The sequence below is a fragment of the Lepidochelys olivacea genome, assembly GCF_965140295.1.
Source record: "Lepidochelys olivacea isolate rLepOli2 genome assembly, chromosome: 3".
Taxonomy (NCBI): Eukaryota; Metazoa; Chordata; order Testudines; family Cheloniidae; genus Lepidochelys; species Lepidochelys olivacea.
The window spans coordinates 169,089,970-169,112,432 of record NC_140413.1 but is presented as its reverse complement, the minus strand read 5'-3'; the positions used below and the strand labels follow the sequence as shown (position 1 = coordinate 169,112,432).

General features: G+C 42.5%; 1 protein-coding gene across 3 annotated transcripts in view; it reads left to right on the top strand.

Annotated features, from left to right (window-relative positions):
- The window catches only part of HHAT (hedgehog acyltransferase), a 333,978-nt gene that overhangs the window by 189,495 nt on the left and 122,020 nt on the right, over positions 1–22,463 (top strand). For all 3 annotated transcript variants that reach the window (XM_084624182.1, XM_084624183.1, XM_084624184.1), the window contains one exon: positions 21,154–21,355. In XM_084624182.1, coding sequence (XP_084480308.1) covers positions 21,154–21,355 — 202 coding nt within the window. The remainder of the gene's footprint in view (positions 1–21,153; positions 21,356–22,463) is intronic.

The window sequence follows — 22,463 nt, the reverse complement described above, 5'->3', positions numbered from 1 at the left end:
GGGAGTCATCTAATTGGGATTGATATGAGCAATCACTCGAAGAGAGAATGGTTACTCACCTTCTCGTAACTGTTGTTTTTTGAGATGTGTTGGTCATGTCCATTCCAAACGCACCCGCCTTCCCCTTTGTCGACGTAACCAGCAAGAAGGAACTGAGGAGGCACTGGGTCAGCAGGGTCATATATAGAGCGCTCTGGAGGCACTACTCCAGGGGGCTCCACAGCCGACCTGACGGGTGCTGCTAGGAGAAAAACTTTCAGATGACTGTTCCCGTGCTGCGCGCACACTCCTAATTGGAATGGATATGAGCAACATATCTCGAAGAACAATAGTTGTGAGAAGGCAAGTAACCATTCTTTTCACTTGTCTCCCTTTTTCTCCCACCCTCTCCTTTCCATTTTCTCTTCCGCTTCTCTGCTTTTCCTTCCCTATCTTGCTACATATTTTCTTTCGATTATTTCTCTGTCTCTGTGTTCTTCCAGGCTAATTTTCAGATATTTTTTTCTTCCTTTAAGTTTAAATTCATTCTCACTAATACCCTTGGAAACCGCCCCACCCCCCAGCTGTTTTTACTGTAAGTGATTTCTCTCTTCTTTCTTCCCCAATGAAAATGCTGGTGATGAGTGAGTCAGAGGACAAGGGGCTGGCATAGGGGAAGGCAGGGCGCTGCCTTCAGAGCTGGGTGCCTGGCTCTGGCTGAGAGCCACCACTCTCTGGCTGCCCAGCTCTGAAGTCAGTGCAGAAGTAAGGATGGCAATACTATGACACCTCTAAAATAATCTTGTGACCCCTCTGCAACACCCTTTTAGGTCAGGACCCCAATTTAAGAAACGCTGGTCTCCCCTGTGAAATCTGTATAGTACAAGGTAAAAGCACACAAGATCAGATTTCATGGTCCATGATGCATTTTTCATGGCCCTGAATTTGGTAGGGCCCTATGAATCTGTGAGGGTGTTACCCCCTAAATATGGGTGAGTTGGCAGCCTGTGACTTACTGAGTCAGCAAGGGATGTTCCTCAGCAGATTGATCACTGTGGAAGACTGACTGGCTATACCAGCCAGAGGGATCTCCTGACTGACGGTCACAATGGCCTCCCCTATTCCTATGGCAGCTGGGAAGACACAAGCCCCATACATTTAGCACTAGAGCTGGTCGTGAAATGATTTTTTAACCTCTGTAAAATTTTCAGTGAAAACAAAACCAAATAAATATTTTTGTCAACCCCCTGCCCCCGTAAGGGGGTGTCCTAACTGTAAGGTAAATCCATCCCCTCTTCTTTATAGGGTGTATTACAAATGAATTATGATGTTTCATTTTTTTTCTAACTCCTGTTATGGATATCGGTGCTTTTATATGTATAGGTAGATTACCTGTCACAGAAACATATGTTCTTATTGCCCTATAAAACTTACCTTATAGCTTCATTTTATACAGACTAACTGAATATCTCAGGTAAATACTAGAAACCTTGTATAGCTAGTATTACTTGTTCGCTTTTGTCTGTTGTTCTTTTATCTGAAAGCCTCAGTAAAATATGTTTAAAAACATAAATAGCTGATTTAGTGTAAAAGATGAAACTACTAGAACTGCATTATATTCTTAATGTAATTTTCAGATTCTATAAATTGAGTTGTAGCATAGGGTTTGCAAACATAAATTAGCAATTATGCAGTATGAATATTTCTGCATTGTGATTTATAATTTATAAAATTAGTGCATGACCTCTGCTGTACTTCAGCTGCATGATAAGCTATTGTCATCGTTAATTAATGTGACATATGTTTGTCACATTTGATGGGTGTCATGTCTTGGGAAAACACAGCTCATTCATTTATGTTGCAGCTTAGATTTTAATTGGTGCAAACATGATCTTCCCCTTTCCATCATACAGAAAGTGAAGACTTTTAGCAGTTCTTGTTCAGGTAATCTCTCATTGATGCTAAAATTTGGCTCAGGATAGCTAATATATATGGACAGGTTTCAGAGTAGCAGCCGTGTTCGTCTGTATTCGCAAAAAGAAAAGGAGTACTTGTGGCACCTTAGAGACTAACCAGTTTATTTGAGCTTAAGCTTTTGTGAGCTATGAAGTGAGCTGTAGCTCATGAAAGCTTATGCTCAAATAAATTGGTTAGTCTCTAAAGTGCCATAAATATATATGGAATTATTTCAGGACTTATTTATTTGTCTAAACAGGAAAGTTATACTGGTATATTTATACTGATGTAGTTAAACTGATATAAACCCCTGTGTGGACAATTATTCTGGAATAAGAGTGGCTTTTTTGGGGGTTAGCTGAAACACCTGTGTGACGGGGCCTGCAGGGTGCAACCTTGACTATGGGACCACTGAGCCCTCCGTCCTACTAACCTGGGGTATCCCTCTCTCACTCTGTGATGCCGTGTCAAGCCACAAACCTCTGGCAGGTGCTGCACTTACACAGACATCCACAGGCAGGGACACACCCCACTGAGTTACATAAATCCTTTCCCTAGCAGCTCATGAACTAACAATAGAGAGGCTCCAGCCAATTCCCCCCAGCTCCCCATCCTTGCACCCAGAACTGTACCGTCTTGCACTGGTCAGAAGCCTGGCCAGTGTAAGTTCTTTACCCAGTCCTCCTCTCCCTCAATGTGGATTGGACACACATTAGCTGAGCTGAGATTTCCCAAGCACTTCAACCAACACACACTGTTTTAGATAAAATATAAAACAGGTTTATTAACTACATAAAGATAAATTTTAAGTGATTATAAGTAGCAGGCACAGAAATCAGAGTTGGTTACTTAAGAAACAAAAATATATTTGCAGTCTGAGTTTACAAACTAAACAGGATTTGAATCAAGCAATGTCTTACCCTGACAGATGGTACAAACAGGTCACAGATCCTCAATACACGGGCTGGGACTGCCTTCCAGCCTGGGACCATCCATCCCAAGTTCAAAGTTTTTGTCCTCCAGATGTGTTTCCAGGTGTTAAGTTGTGGGGGGGGGGGGAGTGATGATGTCACTTCTTCTCTTTTATAGTTTCTTCCAGCTTGCTCGAAAGATCTTCGCAGTGAGGTAGGTTAGTCCACATTGGTCAGGCAGTCTCCACTGTCTATGTCAGGGGTTCTCAACCTTTTTCTTTCTGAGGCCCCCAACAACATGCTATAAAAATTCCAGGTCCCAGCATGGGAGGGGGAGGACTCGGGGCTCTGTGCCAGGGGTGGGCGGGGCTCAGGCATAGTTGTAGTTTGACTTTTTTATTTAGGGTGGGCAAGGGTCAGCGGGGCTCAGGTCAGCTCTGCACAGTGGGGTCTGTGGAGGGAGCACCACCTCCACCCCCTGACTCACCTCAGCAGGCCACCTACTTTGTGGGTTGTGGGGGGAGGGCGGGGGGTGCCACCAAAAATTGTAACTCAGAGGTGTGGGGCTCAGCTCAAAAAGTTTGAAAACAGCTCAGGGTGCAGAGAGAGGAGTATCTTGATGCAGGGAGAGGGCAGCTATGGGCTATGTGTGGGCACGGTGTATCTCAGGGTGCAGGGATGGGGGTAGCTAGGGGCTGTGTGCTGGCAGCGGGTAGCTCAGTGCAGGGAGGGGGGTAGCTAGATGTTGTGTGTAGGCTGGGCGATAGCTAGGGGCTGTGTGCGGGCAGTGGGGTAGCTCAGGGTGCAGGGAGGGGATAGCTAGGTACTGTGTGTGGGAAGGGGGGTATCTCAGGGTTCAGGGAGGGGGGAATTTAGGGGCTGTGTGTCGGGAGGGCTCCCCTCCTCTGTCAGCCATGAAGCCGGGTCCCCCCCGCCCAGGTGGCTCTTACCAGCTGCGTGAACAAAGGGAGCTGGGAGCTGAAGAGAAGCTTCAACCCCCTGCACCAGCAGCAGCAGGAGAGGAGGGAACACAGCGGCTGCCTGCTCAATGACACCAGTCAGAGCAGCAGCTGTCCCGCACTGCCCGTCTCTGACCGTCCCACCTCCGACCTGGCCAGGGAGTGGGGAGAAAAGGAGGTGGAGGAGTGTGTGTGTGTGCGCGTGTGTGTAGCTGCCCCAGGACTGCCCTTCTCTTGCAGTGTAGTTTCGAGGGCGGCAACACCCCTGTTCCTCCCAACTCTGCCCATGGGCTCAGGGCTTCTGCCCTGTGGGGAGCACTGGGGCTCGGGGTTCTGAGATTCAGCCCCGCTGCTCCCAGCTTCCGCCCAGCAGGGGGCACCAGGGATTGGGGCTTCAACCCCGCGGGTCCTGGCTTCAGCACCACGGAGGTGCTGGGGCTCGGGCTCTGGGCTTTAGCCATGGGGCCTCAGGGCTGGGAGGCCCGTGGGCCCTCTGTTGCGTACCGCTGGTCTACATGTTCTTTCTGAGAAATCGCCATTGTATACATTTCCTGCTATAGTGGATTCTTTCCTTGATGGGTGTTGATGAGCCATTAACCGTTGTCTGGCTACTCCATTGTAACTGAAAGGCTGTTTGTGGGTGTTCCCAACCTCACAACCCATGTAACAAAACTTCATAACTTCACATACAATGGTAGCACATACAATCCAAGAGGATATTAATGTTCAAGAGATCAAGACTTTAAAAACGATACTTCACAAGGCATACTTTGTTTAAAAAAAATCATAATTATATGACGGTGGTGAATATGCGGGTTTCAGGGTGCTGCTTTGAGGTATGGAGTGTCACAACGTTTCAAAGTGTTCTAAGCTAATCCAATAAAAAAGAGTGTCCACACAGGGAGTTATACCATATGAATGCATTGGTATAAATTCACATCTTAACTAAAACCAGTATAACTTTTTCCGTATAGACAAGCCCTACATAGGATGTCTCTTCTAGTTCTCTTCTGCCCATTTCCTCACCTAGCAAAGGGGTCTAAGTTCAAAATAAAATGTGGTGGTACTTTCCAACATGGGAGATGGAGGTGGAGGCCAATTCTGAGGCTTTTATCTTAGTCTTGTCTATGTGTCAGCCGATCAAGAGCTATTCAGATTTCATTTAGTGAAGGAGTGTTTTATACATGTTCTGTTACTGCTCAGGACACTTGAAGCCATGCACCTTTATGTTACCATGTTGTCAGATCTCACATGCTAAATCAATTCTGAGATGGAAGACTCTCAAAGAGCATCTAAATACTACAGGAAGTTGTTTTAGCCATTTATTAGGAAGCAGTCTTTATTCTGAATAAGTCATCTTCCAATACCCCACCTTTGTATAAGGGAACACTATTTTTCTGGAGGTGTGGTCTTCGGTGTGAAAAGTGAAACCAGAATCCTAATGACTTGTGATCTCTTGACACTCTTAATAAGAATAAGGTTATATTTTGCCCTATATCTGTAGTTTAAATTGGATTAGTGTATTCTTCACTTTCTATGCTGAATGCAAGCTTAGTGGTGCTGGGCTCTGCTAAATACTTTCAGTGTCTAACCTCAGAAATGGCTTTTCAATACTAAGTAGTGATCTGTGTAATTTGGTTCATTTGCGGAGTACTCTGGGATTTTTCAAGATGAGAGGCACTGCATATAGGGTAAGCCATTAAAAAGTGAATATTTGCCAGTCATTACATCAGAATTATTGCAGATATCTCTTATCCTGTGGTAATCTGAAATCTTATTATGTGATAACCGTTGGCAAAGGTTGAGTCATAGATCTAAAAGCCAGAAGGGACCATTATAACAATCTAGTCTGACCTCCTGTATAACAAAGGCCATACTATTTCACTGAGGAATTCCTGCATCAAGCCTTTACATTCTGTTTGAACTAGAACATATCTTTTAGAAAGACAGTCAGTGATTGATTTAAAGGTTATAAGTGATGGAGAATCCACCACATCCCTTGCTAAGATATTCCAATGGTTAATTACCCTCCCTTAAAATTTTCATTAATGGTGACCACTATATAGATGTAAAATTTATCATCCTTCTCCTTATCCCCTATATTGGTCTGCTATCATGAAAGACTTCATCGTAAGTCCATCCACTTTCAAATCAAGGCAGACTGGAAGGATGATGCCCTACACCCTGCTTCTAAGTCAGTTAGAAGGGTCACAGTAGAGAAAAGGGGTAAAACATAGAACAAAGGGAAAAGACCAGTGCAGAGGAGAGACATACCCTTTTTTTTTTTTTTTTAAAAAAAAGGTTATTACTTAATAGAAAGTGTAAATGCAAAATGATGCACTAAATAACCAATTTTTTTAAAAGGTGCATACTCATTTATTTTATCAGCTGAAAACGTTCTCCAACTTGCTAACAAAAAGCCCAGTATAACAAGGATAAAATGTAGGCTTCAGCCCTGCTGAGCATCACAGATTTGGCTTCCGTACCCACGCATTCTATTCAGCAAGAATCTTGATGGCACCATGGGAACTTTCTGTGTCCAAATATATGTCACAATCTTCTGAGAGCTGCTGAAGCTGGAGATTGACCCACTTACGGAACACTAATCCTGATTTCTCAGAGCCAAAAATGTGTTTAAGGAGGTTATTTGTAGGCACTGTTAAAGTTAACTGAGCTTGGAACTGAACTAGCATGCAAGCAGAGATAAAAGCCACTGGGTCAAATCCATCTGTGCTTAGATATGGCAGTGGCAAAAGACAGGGTGAATATCCTGGGATGGAAGAAGTGTCTTAAATGCTTAAGCCCAGTATTTCTTCCCGGATCTCAATAGGTAAAAACCACTTTAAAAAAATCTAGAAAGAGCTACATTTGTGATTGTGTGTGACATAGGCAAGAATTAGGAGTAAGTGAACATTCTCATTCAAACCTGCTTTAAGGCTATGTATCAAATTGTTCTAATGCAGGTGGTGGAGATACTATCATGCAGATATTATGAAATGTTTAGTGTCACGGTGTATCAACAAAGACTGTATTTGCTCCTAGGATACCTGCCTGCTAATAGCTAGAGATCCAGAGTTAAGGAGTATAAATTTTTACATTCAGAGTCCCTGCCAGGGTTCAACTCTGCTGAATAATTTTTGATGGATAGTTTCATTATTACCCTAATTAATATTAGCAGCAGCAGGGTTAGTTCTAGTATTAATGTGTATTTTGATATGTGCTATTGTTAAACCCTTAGGGCCAAAATCAGACCTATTGTAAGTAGCAGTTATGGAATAATTACTAAAGTGGTTTTGCTTGCCTACAATAGCTCTGAATTTGGCCCTAAGTCTTGAGGGTTCATTTTTAAATGTGGTACAGAACTGCTGTTGGTCTTATACCGGCTTTGTAGAACCCCTAAGAAGTCAAGAACACAAGTCTAAATATATTAGTATGATTTTTCACCCCCAAACGGGGAACGTTTAAACATACAGTTAAGGTCAAATTTAAATTCTTTTGATCTGTGGATGTATGTCTGATGTTTTCACATGCAAAAGGTTTCTTACAGATGCAAATACTGGGTGAGCAAACTTAGAGGTTGCCTCTTAAAGTTTTGTTTTTGTTGGTACAAGCTGTTGTTTTGTTGTGTTAAGCTATGTGGGAAAAGCAAATGCTCTTTATAAACAAAGAAGAAAAATGAGGAGTAGCAGCAATTGCAAGTACAAATAATGTCGTACGGTTACTGAATGCCTAATGTTCCAAGGGATTTGGTTTGGAAGAATCCGTTCTGCAATGTGGTATGTGAAACAAATCGCATTCATTAGCTCCATGACTAATCATGTCATGACTCTGCAAGGTTACTCAAGGAGTCTATCAAACATGCTGATAGACCTCAAGAAGAGCTATACATTCCTGCACTGTTTTCTTTTTCACCATCTTCACATTTGAGATGTTTAGTGCAAAAGGCAAAAAAAACCCAAAAAACAAAAACCAACAATGCTATCAGAGCTATTCATGCTCACTTTGAGCATTAGGTACCTACAGTTGTTACTGAGGAACATTCACTGATTTTATGGAAGCGTAATGTAACCTGAAAACAGGGCATTTCCAAATCTAAGCTATTCTTATGCTTATTGCAAACATCACTGAAGTATATGGGAACAGTTTGCATAGATCAGAATAGCATCAAATAAAATCTTCCCTGAATATAGACCATATGCTTTGTGATTCTCCACAGCAACCAAAAATTTTTCTGATAATATCTTTGGTGGTGGATAGCAGCTTGTAGATTAAGTATCTGGGCTAAAGATAAGCAAATAATTCACAACAAATTATTCAGTAAATTTTGCCTTTCTGTTTGCAGATTGTCTGTGAACGGATCACAAAATTCTCAAATGTGCAGTATTCCATTATTCAAAATTAATTACTTTCTTCATCAAATAAAACTTTGTCTGACAATCATTTTCAAATTGAAGATAATTACAATTCAGAGTTTTGTTTCTCATCTCATTGGATGATTTCTGTAACTAATTGACACAATGCTAATCGTGAGGTTTGTTGTATTGGTTCGTTATATAAGTCATCCAGTTAAGGAAAAGAAACAGTATCCTATGGCTTATGTAACTGCCAAGAGATGTTGAATTTTAGACTCTGGATTTGATTGTAAGCTTTTGGGGTCAAGGATTGTCATTTCATATTAGTCTGTTCAGTGCCTAGCTCTGACTTGGTTGAAGCTTCTAAGTGCTCCTCCATTATAAATAATAATAATTAATAAAATGCACAGTTCATAACGGCCAATTCAGCTTTCAAACATACATTTCAAAATTCACTTGTGCCAGATAGTTGAGCATTCAGGTTTAAAATGGACTTCTCACAAGTAAAGCTCAAGTATTGAAATGTTCACAGACAGCAAATGAGAGGTTCACAAATAAGGTTTAATCAAAATACATTTTCAATTTCAAACAAATACTCACAAATATATGTTTCTACTATTCATTCAATGATAGTAAGTACATTCCAAGGCCTGCATGTGAGTAAAATCCTGGACAAGTACATGCCCTGTATGTCTTGATGTACAGCCCCAATTCAGGAAAGCATTTAAGCATGAGCTGAAGCCCATCCCAGTTTAGCACATCACTTAAGCACATATTTAACTTTGGGCACATGTTTCAGTCCCAGTGAAGTCAATGAGAATTAAACACATGACTAAAATTAAGCACGTACTTAAGTGCTGTGCTGAATAGGGATAGACTACTGAATTGGGGCCTATAAGGATAAAACCAGTCAAGTGTCCTGTAGGAGTTGAAAATGTTCTTCATAACTATTCCTGGAGTCATCCAAACAAAAATTTGTTTACAGTTGTTGTTAAACAGTGCTTGAAAAAAGCAAGATGTATTCTAAGAGGATGAGTTTATTATTGTGGTGTCTTTATTTTTTTATATTGCCACTTTTAACAGACTAAAGAAATTATTATTGGTTTTGAAACTTTTTCTCCATAAATAAATGTCACTTTTAAATACCTCAGTAATTACGTTTGTGTTTGTGTTACTGCAGGGATTTGAAGGGACATTTACATATTTTATCTAATTCACTAATGTTCGCCTAGTGAGTTAAAATTATGATATCCTGTGTAAATGGAGCAGCTTGTCTGTTGTAGATAAGCTGTCTTAAGCTGTTCAGGCTTGTACTAAAAGAAGGGTGCCCAGTTTCTTGGAAGAGACAACTATACAATCCTGTGTGTAATGAGCAAAGTATAAAGTCCAATTTTAAATACTAATATTAAATCGGGTCAGAAGCCAGGAAAAGTAATGTAAAGACAGATATAATCCCTTGTGTGAGGGGGGAAGCACGCGTTCAGGACAATGTCAGTGTTGTCTGTGGCCTTGGCTACACTTGTGAGTTACAGCTCAATAAAGCCGCCCAGAGCGCTGTACCTCACTCCCCGTCCACACTGGCAAGGCACGTACAGCACTGTGTCTCCGCGGCTACAGCACTGCCGGTACTTCACCTCCCCCAGAGGAATAAAGTTTGTTGCGCTGCTGCTGATGCACTGCAGCACCAGTGTGGCCACCCAATGCGCTCTGATTGGCCTCCAGAAGTATTTGGAAGTATCCCACGATGCCTGTTCTAGTAATCTGGTAATCAGTTCGAACTCTACTGCCCTGGCCTCAGATTGCCCTGACCAGCTGTCAGACCCGCCCTTTAAATTCTCTGGGAATTTTGAAAATCGCCTTCCTGTTTGCTCAGCCAGGTGTGGAGTGCTCTCAGCAAATCTTTCCCGGTGATCATGCGTCCACGTGCCGGGGAGCCCCAGTATGGAGCAATGGAGAATTGTTGGATCTCATCAGTGTTTGAGGGGAGGAAGCTGTCCAGTCCCAGCTGCGCTCCAGCCGTAGGAATTACGATACCTTCTGGCAGATATCAAGGGGCATGAGGGAAAGGGGCCATGACCAGGACGCACTACAGTGCAGGATTAAAGTGAAGGAGCTGCGGAGTGCCTACTGCAAAGCCCGCAAGGCAAACGGCCACTTGGGTGCTCCCCCAGCGACCTGCTGATTCTACAAAGAGCTGGATGCGATACTTGGGGGTGACCCCACCTCCACTCCGAGGACCACCATGGACACTTCAGAGCGGGAGGAGGAGGAGGAAAGCGGGAGTGAGGGTGCTGGGGTGGGGGGAGACACCCCGGAATCCCTGGAGGCATGCAGCCAGGAGCTCTTCTCAAGCCAGGAGGAAGGTAGCCAGTCGCAGTGGCTGGTACTTGGTGGAGGACAAACAGAAGAGCAGGTTCCCGGTAAGCGGCTTTTTTTTCGGGAAGGAATTTTTTCGGTGCGGGCTCTTTGGGCAAGGAGGGTTAGGGCTGCATGCATGCCTAGATGTGGAATAGCACGTTGATGTGGTCTATCACATCGTGGTAATCGGCCTCGGTAATCTCTTCGGAAGTCTCATCCAGATGTGGGCAATGCGCTTGCGCAGGTTTATTGGGAGAACCACTATGTTCCTTGTCCCAGTAAGGCTAATGTGTCCCCACCACTGTGCCGCGAGGGGCAGGGGGACGATTGCTGCACACAGGCAAGCTGCATATGGGCCAGGCGGAAGCTGCATTGCATTAGAAGACCCTCCCTTGCTTCCCAGGTCAGCCTCAGCAGCGAGATATCTTCCAGGATGGACTCCTGTGGAAAATGTTGGGACAGTGTTCAGTGCAGGTGCCCCTGCAGCTGTTGGCTCTCCCCAAGGCACAGAAACCCAGAGGACAGTACAGCTGTGAAACAATCAGTCCCCCTTGACCCTGTGCTTACTCACCATTTTGGTGCTCCCGTGGATTATCTGCGCTCTCTTTGGGATGGGAAAATTATGCTTTTGTGTAGACTGTGTGTGCCCTCCTTAAGTTCGAGGGAATCATTACTCTGTCTGGTATAAACAATGCTGCCTCTGTTAAGTGTTGCATTTTCCCTTTACAGATGCAATCTTGAGATCTCAGCAGTCCATGTTAGCTCTGACCGAGAGACTGCAAAGACTCAGGAGGAGGCCACGAAAAAGCAAAGAAGACATGCTGCAAGAAGTGATGCAGCAATCTCTTAAAGAGAATCAAAAAGTGCAGGAGTGGAGGGAGAGCGAAAGCAGGATCCGCCAGGAAAATGCAGTGCACTGGCGGCAAACCATGTAGCTCCGGCACCAAACCACCAATTGGCTGATAAGCACAATGGAGCTCCAAGCAGACTCTATCCAGGCGCTTGTAGCCATGCAGGCGGAACCCTACTGCGCGCGTGCCCCCATCCCCCCCACAGCCATTGTCCCAAAACTCTTTCCCTTGTGCCCCCATGTCACCTCCAACCCACTTTCCCCAACATCCGGGTTCTTATTGCCAGCAGCTGCCTCCAACACCTGTAGCTTCACCAGCCAGCCCTGAAAACTATGACTCTTACCCACTACACTCAACCCCCATCCTGAATTATAGCCATCCTGAAGTGCAGCACCCATTGCACAGCACTCCAGACAGGAAGGCTGAGTATGAGAACAGGACATACGCAAATCTATGATTGAACCGTTCCCCTTCCCACCCCACCCCCTTGCCCTTTCTGTTTCCCAAGCAGTTGTTTCTTTTCAATAAATGGATTTTTTGGCTTTGAAAACATTCTTTATTATTGCATAAAGTAAAAGATACCTTAGCCCAGGAAAGAAACATGCACTGCAAGTCAGCTTAGCAAACACAGATTCCGACTAACATTGGAACCACTGCACTTCACTCCCGTGCAGGGCACCAGACATTACTGGTGGTTTTCAGCCTGAAATTGCTCCCTCAAGGCATCCCTAATCCTCTAATAGCCCTGCGCTGGGCCCCTCTAATAGCCCTGCTCTCTGGCTGTGCAAATTCAGCCTCCAGGTGTTGAACCTCGGAGGTCCATGACTGAGTGAAGATTTCACCCTTCCCTTCACAAATGTTATGGAGGGTACAGCATGCGGATATAACCGCAGGGATGCTGTGTTCGGCCAAGTCCAGCTTCCCATATAGAGATCACCAGCGGCCCTTTAAACAGCCAAAAGCACACTCCACAGTCATTCGGTACTGGTTCAGCCTGTAGTTGAACCGCTCCTTGCTGCTGTCAAGGCTCCCTGCGTATGGTTTCATGAGCCACGGCATTAACGGGTAAGCAGGGTCTCCAAGGATCACAATGGGCATTTCGACTTCCCCTACTGTGATCTTCCGCTCTGGGAAAAAAGTCCCAGCCTGCAGCTTCCTGAACAGGGCAGTGTTCTGAAAGATACGTGCATCATGCACCTTTCCTGGCCAGCCTGTGTTAATGTCAATGAAACGCCCACAGTGATCCACAAGTGCCTGGAGAGCCACAGAGAAATACCCCTTCTGATTAACGTACTCGGAGGCTAGGTGGGGTGGTGCCAGAATAGGAATATGCATCCCATCTATCGCCCCTCCACAGTTAGGGAAACCCATTTGTGCAAAGCCATCCACAATGTCCTGCACGTTACACAGAGTCATGGTTCTTCTGAGCAGGATGCGATTAATGGCCCTGCAAACTTGCATCAACATGAGTCCAATGGTCTACTTTCCCACTCCAAATTGGTTCGCAACTGATTGGTAGCTGACTGGAGTTGCCAGCTTCCAGATTGCAATAGCCACCCGCTTCTCCATTGTCAGGGCAACTCTCAATCTTGTGTCCTTGCTCCATAAGGTGTGGGCGAGCTCCTCACACAGTCCCATGAAAGTGGCTTTTCTCATCCAAAAGTTCTGCAGCCACTGGTCGTCATCCCAGACTTGCATGACGATGTGATCCCACCACTCAGTGCTTGTTTCCTGAGCCCCAAAGCGGTGTTCCACGGTGGTGAGCATGTCCACGAATACCACAAGCAATCTCGTGTTCTACGCATTATGTGACTCGATATCATGGGAAGAGGTGCTCTGTGGGATACCTGCCCATAATGCACCACTCCCAAGGCCGCTACAAGTGCTGCAAATGTGGCCACAACAGTGCGCTGGCAGCTGCCAATGTGGACAGACTGCAATGCTTTCCCTATTCAGCTGTACGAAAGCAGGTTTAACTCACAGCGCTGTACATCTGCAAGTGTAGCCCAGGCCTGTGTTTTTCTTCAGCTAACAATAACGGTAATGATACTTAGTACTTGTATTACAACGTTAACATTGGTTCAGTATTCAGTTGCTGGATTTAAAAAAAACTGTAGAAGTTTCTACTCTTTTGAGAAACTGAAATGATTCTGAATGATCTAATCCAGTTGCTTAAGTAGGTTTTGTCGATGTTCTAACATGCATATTTTCAACTTTGAATAGTAATTCCTTGGCCCTTTGTCAGAATGTGGTTTACCAGTGAGAAAAACACAAGGGAGAGCTTTCTGCTTTTCCATGCAAGCCCAGTTCTCTGCATGTATTGCTAATGGAGCCTTTGGCCTGGCAAGTCGGCTGTTTGTTTATCATATAGTATCCACTAAGGATTGTTTTGCAGCCCATAGGGTTGCTGCAGGTTGTTTGAACTATTGCAGAACCACACTTTAAGATGTGTCTGCATCCTTCTCCTTGCATACGTATGGTAAACATCTACTCCAGTTACAAACCATTAACACACCGTGTCTGGAATGTGTTCTTCTGAGCTACATTGATTTGTCATATAGACCTGGAAGTGCAGTGGCTGATATTAAAAAGTTAGTATTTGCTAATAGTCACCAAACAGTGGTTTCTGAGCTGCCACAGTTACCCCCTCCTTAGAATAGGAAATAATTATAGGCACTCTGTGATAATTGTTGGCAAGTGTTAACTTTTTAATGAATATATTTGGATATTAGAGTAAAATGTAACATTTATGGAAAATAAAGTAACAATCTGGGGCTGTGATATTATTCCTATGGTACAGTACTTCAACATAGAATGATACTCAAGATTGTACCACTTTGGTTGGCACCTCAGTAAAACAGAAGGCTGACATGCTGCAGTACGTTGGTACATATGCATGTATAAACATTGGAGTGTACACACACATTCACATATGTGAAGAAGTACTGATACGTTTGGAATAAAATTAATACAGGTGTGTGGAACTGGACTCAGAATTCCTGATCACAAAACCAGAAGTGATGGTCAACCTCCTGCAGCTGATCAGTAGCATCTCCTAACCATCATTGGCCCCTTCTATTTTGTGGTTAGATATCAAGAAGGGCTATTGAATGGATTCTAGTAAGGAAGAAACATTGGTCAGAATGGAAGACAGGTGAAAAGTGAATAAAACCACATCCTTAGAACATAAAATTGCTGTAGTCATTGCCTCTTGATTAACAGCAAGAGCCTAAAGAAGAATTAAGAAAAAACAATAACAACAATAAAAAACAATTACATTTTATTCATGAAAACTGCAACAATTATATCTTTCCCAGAAACCTTAATGATTAGTAAACTGAAGAGTCTAGCATCTTGTTTTACAGTTCTCTGAAGTACTGTACAAAACAGTCTCCCCTTCCTTTATTTTTTAAGCTTTCCAGTGCCTCTTGTTCAAGTTTCAGATGTATCTGTTTTATCTGAGACCTAACATTGAATTCTAAAATTAAACTCAGCACTAGCTGCTACAGTGAATGCAAAGTTTGCATGTTATCCTACAAGACGGTTTAGATACTGAGAAAAGGTGACAGATTTCAGAGTAACAGCCGTGTTAGTCTGTATTTGCAAAAAGAAAAGGAGTACTTGTGGCACCTTAGAGACTAACCAATTTATTTGAGCATAAGCTTTCGTGAGCTACAGCTCACTTCATCGGATGCATACTGTGGAAAGTGTAGAAGATCTTTTTATACACACAAAGCATGAAAAAATACCTCCTCCCACCCCACTCTCCTGCTGGTAATAGCTTATCTAAAGTGATCGCTCTCGTTACAATGACAGGTTTCAGAGTAACAGATGTGTTAGTCTGTATTCACAAAAAGAAAAGGAGTACTTGTGGCACCTTAGAGACTAACCAGTTTATAAATTGGTTAGTCTCTAAGGTGCCACAAGTACTCCTCTCCTTACAATGTGTATGATAATCAAGGTGGGCCATTTCCAGCACAAATCCAGGGTTTAACAAGAACGTCGGGGGGGGGAGGGGGCGGTTAGGAAAAAACAAGGGGAAATAGGTTACCTTGCATAATGACAACTACAACTTACAACTACAATATCCACCTGCGGAAGTGAAGAAACAGATTGATAGAGCCAGAAGAGTTCCCAGAAGTCACCTACTACGGGACAGGCCTAACAAAGAAAATAACAGAACGCCACTAGCCATCACCTTCAGCCCCCAACTAAAACCCCTCCAACGCATTATTAAGGATCTACAACCTATCCTGAAGGATGACCCAACACTCTCACAAATCTTGGGAAACAGGCCAGTCCTTGCCTACAGACAGCCCCCCAACCTGAAGAAAATACTCACCAGCAACCACATACCACACAACAGAACCACTAACCCAGGAACCTATCCTTGCAACAAAGCCCGTTGCCAACTGTGCCCGCATATCTATTCAGGGGACACCATCAAAGGGCCTAATAACATCAGCCACACTATCAGAGGCTCGTTCACCTGCACATCCACCAATGTGATATATGCCATCATGTGCCAGCAATGCCCCTCTGCCATGTACATTGGTCAAACTGGACAGTCTCTACGTAAAAGAATAAATGGACACAAATCAGATGTCAAGAATTATAACATTCATAAACCAGTCGGAGAACACTTCAATCTCTCTGGTCATGCGATTACAAACATGAAAGTTGCTATATTACAACAAAAAAATCTTCAAATCCAGACTCCAGCAAGAAACTGTTGAATTGGAATTCATTTGCAAATTGGATACAATTAACTTAGGCTTGAATAGAGACTGGGAGTGGCTAAGTCATTATGCAAGGTAACCTATTTCCCCTTGTTTTTTCCTAACCTCCTCCCCCCCTTCCTCAGATGTTCTTGTTAAACCCTGGATTTGTGCTGGAAATGGCGCACCTTGATTATCATACACATTGTAAGGAGAGTGATCACTTTAGATAAGCTATTACCAGCAGGAGAGTGGGGTGGGAGGAGGTATTTTTTCATGCTTTGTGTGTATAAAAAGTTCTTCTACACTTTCCACAGTATGCATCCGATGAAGTGAGCTCTAGCTCACGAAAGCTTATGTTCAAATAAATTGGTTAGTCTCTAAGGTGCCACAAGTACTCCTTTTCTTTTTGAGAAAAGATGAGATATTATATAGCTAGGGTATGCTTGCCTAATATCAAACTCTCCTCAACTGAGTTTGACCTAAGGCCAAGTTTCTAGTCTGTGGAAGAGCTATGAAAAAGTGATATGATAGAAAAATGAGCATCTGTTATAGAACTGAAGACAGAAAGCAGGCAATTAAATTCTGGTGGTCTGATCTTGTATTCTTTTTGTGCCCCAAATTCAAGTCTACAGGAAATGTAGGTGCACAGAGAAGGTGGCCCTAGGTTCTCCGTTCTATTTTTTAAATTACTTGCACATGTAGCTTTTTATCTTCCTGCACTGCACTGGCATTGTATTGGATTTCACTCCAGGAACCTCTTGTATCCACTTTTAGGTTGGAGTAAATGCAGAGTAAGTTATTGGCCAGTTACTTTTTCTCTTTCACTTTTTATTTAACTTTTTTCACAACTTAGATGTAAATGGATTTCCTTATCAATTGCGATTAGTTCACAGGCTGAAGCTGATGTGTCACCTCAGTCTCTGCACTAGTTACAATCATTCACTGGCTTACTCTTCCTTACATACTGATTTAAACATGTAGAGAAAAATTAAGAAACTATCTTAATGATCCCCATGCTTATGAATAAGCAAAGTACTTTTGGTCATGAAAAAGCACTTTCATGGTGGTATCTGTTTTACAAGCCACCACTATCCTCATCAAAGCTGCACAAAACAGCTGGAGTAGAGCTCTCAGGACTGGCCATGAGATGAGCTATCTGAATGACCTAATGTGCAAACAGGACCATTCATTGTGAAGTGTAAATACAAATACATAGGTCTAGTGTAATTTATGCATGCTATACGGTGAGTTATGTACATGTTTTTCATGATCTGAACAAACTAAGGTCTAATTCTTTAGCATGTTAGAGGAGATTACACAAGCGATTCAGCCTGCATAAAAGAGAGGCAGACAAAATGGCAGAGGCAGCTTGGGAGGAGTCCTACAGCAATCAGCGGCATGTACTGCTTGTTGTAACAGCTGCTTAAAAATGCTTGGGTAGAGGCTTTGTCATGCCGCCTATCTGGAAGTCAGTGGTTTACTACCAGGCATGTTGACTAGAAGTCAGAAAGTGCTTTGTCAGCAGTTTTCTTAGTCTTGTATAGAAGTGCTAGGGAAGGAAGAGGCTCTGTTCTCTCTTCCTGGTCCCCACACATAGGTAGACAGCATGCAGCTCTGTAGTGACAGGTTAAATGCTACTAAATATAGAGACAGTTTTTGGTTCTCATGCAACGTGCAAGGGTGACGCAGTATTTTAAAAAGTAATATTGAAAGCTGCATGCAAGGGTTTAGCCACACAACTCCCACTTTAATCAATGGGAATTATAGAGCTAAAATGTCACTTGACTCTGAAAATTCACCGGAGAGTTTTCTAAACAAAATTTAAACTAATGCTGCTAATTAACCAACTGCTGGCATTAAACAGTAAAACTCGGAAAACTGTGCCCATTTTTCTCAGCACAGCAACCTGAATGCTCACTTGGTGCGAGCCATTTGTGGCCTTGTAAACCAATCTGAAATTGAAATAGACATTTTTAAATTAAACCTGGCATTTCTAAGCCTATTGCTGGTAATATCCACCTTGACAAAAATAGATATTATTTGTGCTAACAGTAGCATTAGGAGCTGAGCACAAGAGATTATAAAACAGTTTCCATACTGCTTGAATATCAGGAAGAAGACTTTGTTGTATGGAAATTTTTAATCATTATCTACACATTAAGGGCCAGTCCAGCTCCCAGTGAAGTCAATAGAAAGGCTTCCAATGATGTCAGTGTTTATAGAATTGGATCTTTAATACGAGACAGGTCCTTGAGCTCCTTATTGGTCTGTAATTCTGGGTTTGTTATAAATTATGTCACACTTCCATAAGATGGTGTAACAGGGTATATGCTCCCTTTTGAGTTCTGAGGGGAACCCTCCTGAGCCAGTAAAACCCTACTTCAGCTTTGCCTGTAAGAATCCCAGTGGGACGAGAATGCTACCTGTGAAGAGAAAGAAGTGGTCTTGGCAAAACAGGGATTGACAGAGAGGTCTACTTTGCTGATGCTGGCTTTAGGGCCTAAAGTTGGCATTCTGTGAGCTGGCTGGCTTGGGGCCACCTCTCTCTCCCAGCCTGATGGATGAAGCTGGCTGTTGGTGGTTACAATGGTCCATGTCTGAAAACCAGAAGAGTAGTCCACAGAGAAAACCATAATTAGCAATACTAACTAACAGCAAGGCATGATGGGAAATAAAGGGAGTATATAAACAGTAGTCTTATCACCAAATAGAGAGAGACCAAAGGGCACTCAAGCTGTTCTGACGGTCTGTCCTGGAAAGTGTGGGTAAGAAGAAAAAACCCTTCTTCCGTCTCTTATTTTTGTACTCCTTTGTTTTGTAATGATTTTGATGTGGACACATGTGAAGTGTTTGAAACAGTCAGAGAGTGGCTATATCTTTTGTAGCAGGTTGCAGTAAAGGCCCCGCAGGGGATCTTTCTATTTAGATTCCAAATATATGCCTCTTCTGGCCTGCAACAGGTGGCGACATATGGCAGAATACTGCGATAAGGCAATTTAATTACAAATGTGTATTATTCAAAAATAGAATTTACAATTTGTATGTAATGAGAGAAGACAGGACCAGAGCAGAAAATAATAAATACCATATACAGATATAACTGTTATATGACTATTGACAGAAAACATATTTTTATTTATTTTAGAAACACTTTATGAATGTGTTTGAATGCAAAATCAATATAAATGTAATAAGATTTTCTCTGTAGTGAGTGCTCCATATATGCACAAAGGTATATTAATGTTAATAAATTATGTCTAGTGTCATGGTAGCATTTGAAAATCATTGCATAACTTTTTTCATTTATATTACCATTAATAATTATTATCATTTACCTTACCTCTCATCCAATGATTGGGCCTATGACTTCAAAGATTAAGAGTAAAATGCTATGTTCATCTATCTAATAAGCTTTAAAATTAGCACTTAAACTGTAATGTCTCTGGGCCTAGAATTTCATAAACGAACAGCAAAATTTCTCTGGAGAAGTGCCATAGATTAATTTGCTGAATATAAATCGATTAGTACAGAATATCATCACCCTGAAAGAAGGGTGACTAAATTGAGTTGCCAATGGTATCTGAAAAAAAACAAAAGTAGCTATAATGTATACTTGCCATTAACATACACAAGCAGAAATCATAACTTCCTTGGATGAGAGTCCTCTCTGTCTTTTCATATTTGTGCCTGATCCTGCGAAGTGGGGAGTATAGAGGGATTTACCTTTCTCTAAAGTCAATGGGAGTTGATGGTCCTCAGTAATGGAAAGATTGAGTTGTTCCATTTCCTTTCTTTCTTCCTTCTTCAGAAATACAATGTCAAATTTCATGATTATGTTATGTTTGGTATTTTAATACAAAATAAACACGTGGATTGTAAATCCCAGAGTCACATGAATTACAGAAAATGACTTTGTACAAGTTACTTCAAACTCTCTCTCATATATATATAATAGAAATTTTTTTTGATATTTTTAAACAGTATATATATATATAGAGAGAGAGAGCAAGAGAGAATATTTATTTATTTTATTTCGTACGGTACCTGGGCATGATCAAGTGGATTAAATACTAGAGCTAGTTAGAAAAGGTTAAGTATTTTCTATGCAGAGTTTTGAAAAAAAAAATTCACAGAATTTGTTGCCAAAAAATTGATAGACTAGAGCAGTCGTTCCCAAACTTGTTCCGCTGCTTGTGCAGGGAAAGCCCCTGGTGGGCCGGGCTGGTTTGTTTACCTGCCGCGTCCGCAGGTTCGGCCAATCGCGGCTCCCACTGGCCGTGGTTCGCTGCTCCAGGCCAATGGGAGCCGCTGGAAGCAGCGGCCAGTACGTCCCTCGGCCCACACCGCTTCCAGCAGCTCCCATTGGCCTGGAGCAGCGAACCACAGCCACTGGGAGCCTCAATCGGCCAAACCTGCGGTCGCGGCAGATAAACAAACGGGCCCGGCCCAGCAGGGGCTTTCCCTGCACAAGCAGTGGAACAAGTTTGGGAACCACTGGACTACAGTTTTGTGTAGAGAAAAGGCTATTTTTTGTTTAAAAATATCTAACCAAAATTTCTATTAGTTCTATGAAATACTGATTCATAAAACCATTAAGTATGTGGAAAAATCATCAGATATTGTATAAGTAAAGAATAAGCAAGTTAGTTTTAAGATGTTAAGTATTTAAAATTGTATTGTTTTTGAGAGAATCTTTAATATTATTGTAAATTTATGGTAGGTTGGTTATATGAACTTCCTTCTTACATAAGTTGATTTCATTCTACGCCAGTTTTAAATAATAACCATCTTCTGAAATGGGTGTGGAGTTTAGCCAGTGTGTTCACTTACTGCAAAATTCCATTGGCCATAGACCTATCTTCTTGACAAATGCTGTGTGTTAACATTTCATGAAGTTGTCTGCTGCTTTGCAGAAACTATGTCAAGTTCTGCAAATGGAAAATGTCAGGTAATTAGTCAAATGAATCCTAACATTGCTCTAAAATCAAATTTATTTTGCAGTGGATACATTACCAAGATTTTAATAAGGTCTTAATAACATTGCTTATTTATCATTTCCCCTGCAGGTACATCTACATCCCAATGGGAGGATCCCATGGCAGTGTGTTTGGGATGTTGTTTTCCACAGCAATCACGTTTTCATTTGTAAGCTATTGGCACGGGGGCCATAACTACCTTTGGTTCTGGGCAGCACTTAACTGGCTTGGAATAATTGCAGAAAATGGAGTCAAGAGGCTACTTTCTGTTTCATTTGTTCGAGACTTAATAGTAAGTTGAATCCCCTTGTGCTTCATGTTCATTTGAAATTCAAGTTTGGATTTTTTTTTAGAGTAGATTAAACCTAGTACTTAATGGATACAATGGTTGGTGCATTTTCCCCAGTCTGCCTACACTGCATAACTAAAGATGTGCAGTATGTCAGCTAACCAAACTGTGAGGGCTAGCAGTAGTGCAGACATGTTCTATGCTGTCGTAGTGTGAGCAAACAATGGCCAAGTTTATATGTCATCAAAATTAGGAGGTAGCTTTTCATCTGATTTCTAATTTCACTCTGGGTTGTCATTTTGATTGCTTTATGCTATTTAATAGTCATTATAAATAAGGAATGTGTCTTATTTAGTTACATCTCTTGAAGTAAGTGTGTTTGTATCAGCCTCCCATAGCAAAATGCAGTAGTGTGGTGTACTGGGAATCATATGGCATCAAAAGTTTGAGTAAGGATAGCAAATTTATCCTTAAAGAATTCAGTAGTGACTCCGATGCCACTCTCTCTTCTCCCAGACCTGATATCACAGAACCATGGTGGAATGCTCCACCCGAACCTCAACACCTTTCCACTTGACAGTTTGGAAGCTCCATGGTTAAATCCCGAAGAGCTGGCCTGTTCAGAGCAAGCCCATCAGGTTCTGCTAGGTAGCAGGAAGCTCTCTACCAGAGCTGCATGCCTTGCCAAGTAGAAGCGTTTTTCCATTTGGTCTTCCCAGCAAGGTCTCTTGCCCATCCGGTCGTCACTGCAGACCATTGTGGAGTATTTGCTACATCTGAACCCACAAGGTCTGGCAATTTCATCAGTTAAAGTATACCTGGCAACAATTTTGGCGTTTCACAGCCCGGTGGATGAGTGATCAGTATTTTTTGCATGAGGTGACCATTTGTTTTCTCCAGGGCCTAGAAAGACTACACCCATAGATTCGGGAGCCCATTCTCCTGTGGGACTTAAACCTGGTCATGTCAAAACACAAAGCCCCCTAGTTTGAGCCACTAGCAACATGTTCCCTGTCGTACTTTTCCTGGAAGGTGGTCTTTCTGATGGCTATCACTTCAGCCAGGAGAGTCTCAGAGATCAGGGCCCTTATGTCAGAACCTCCATACACTG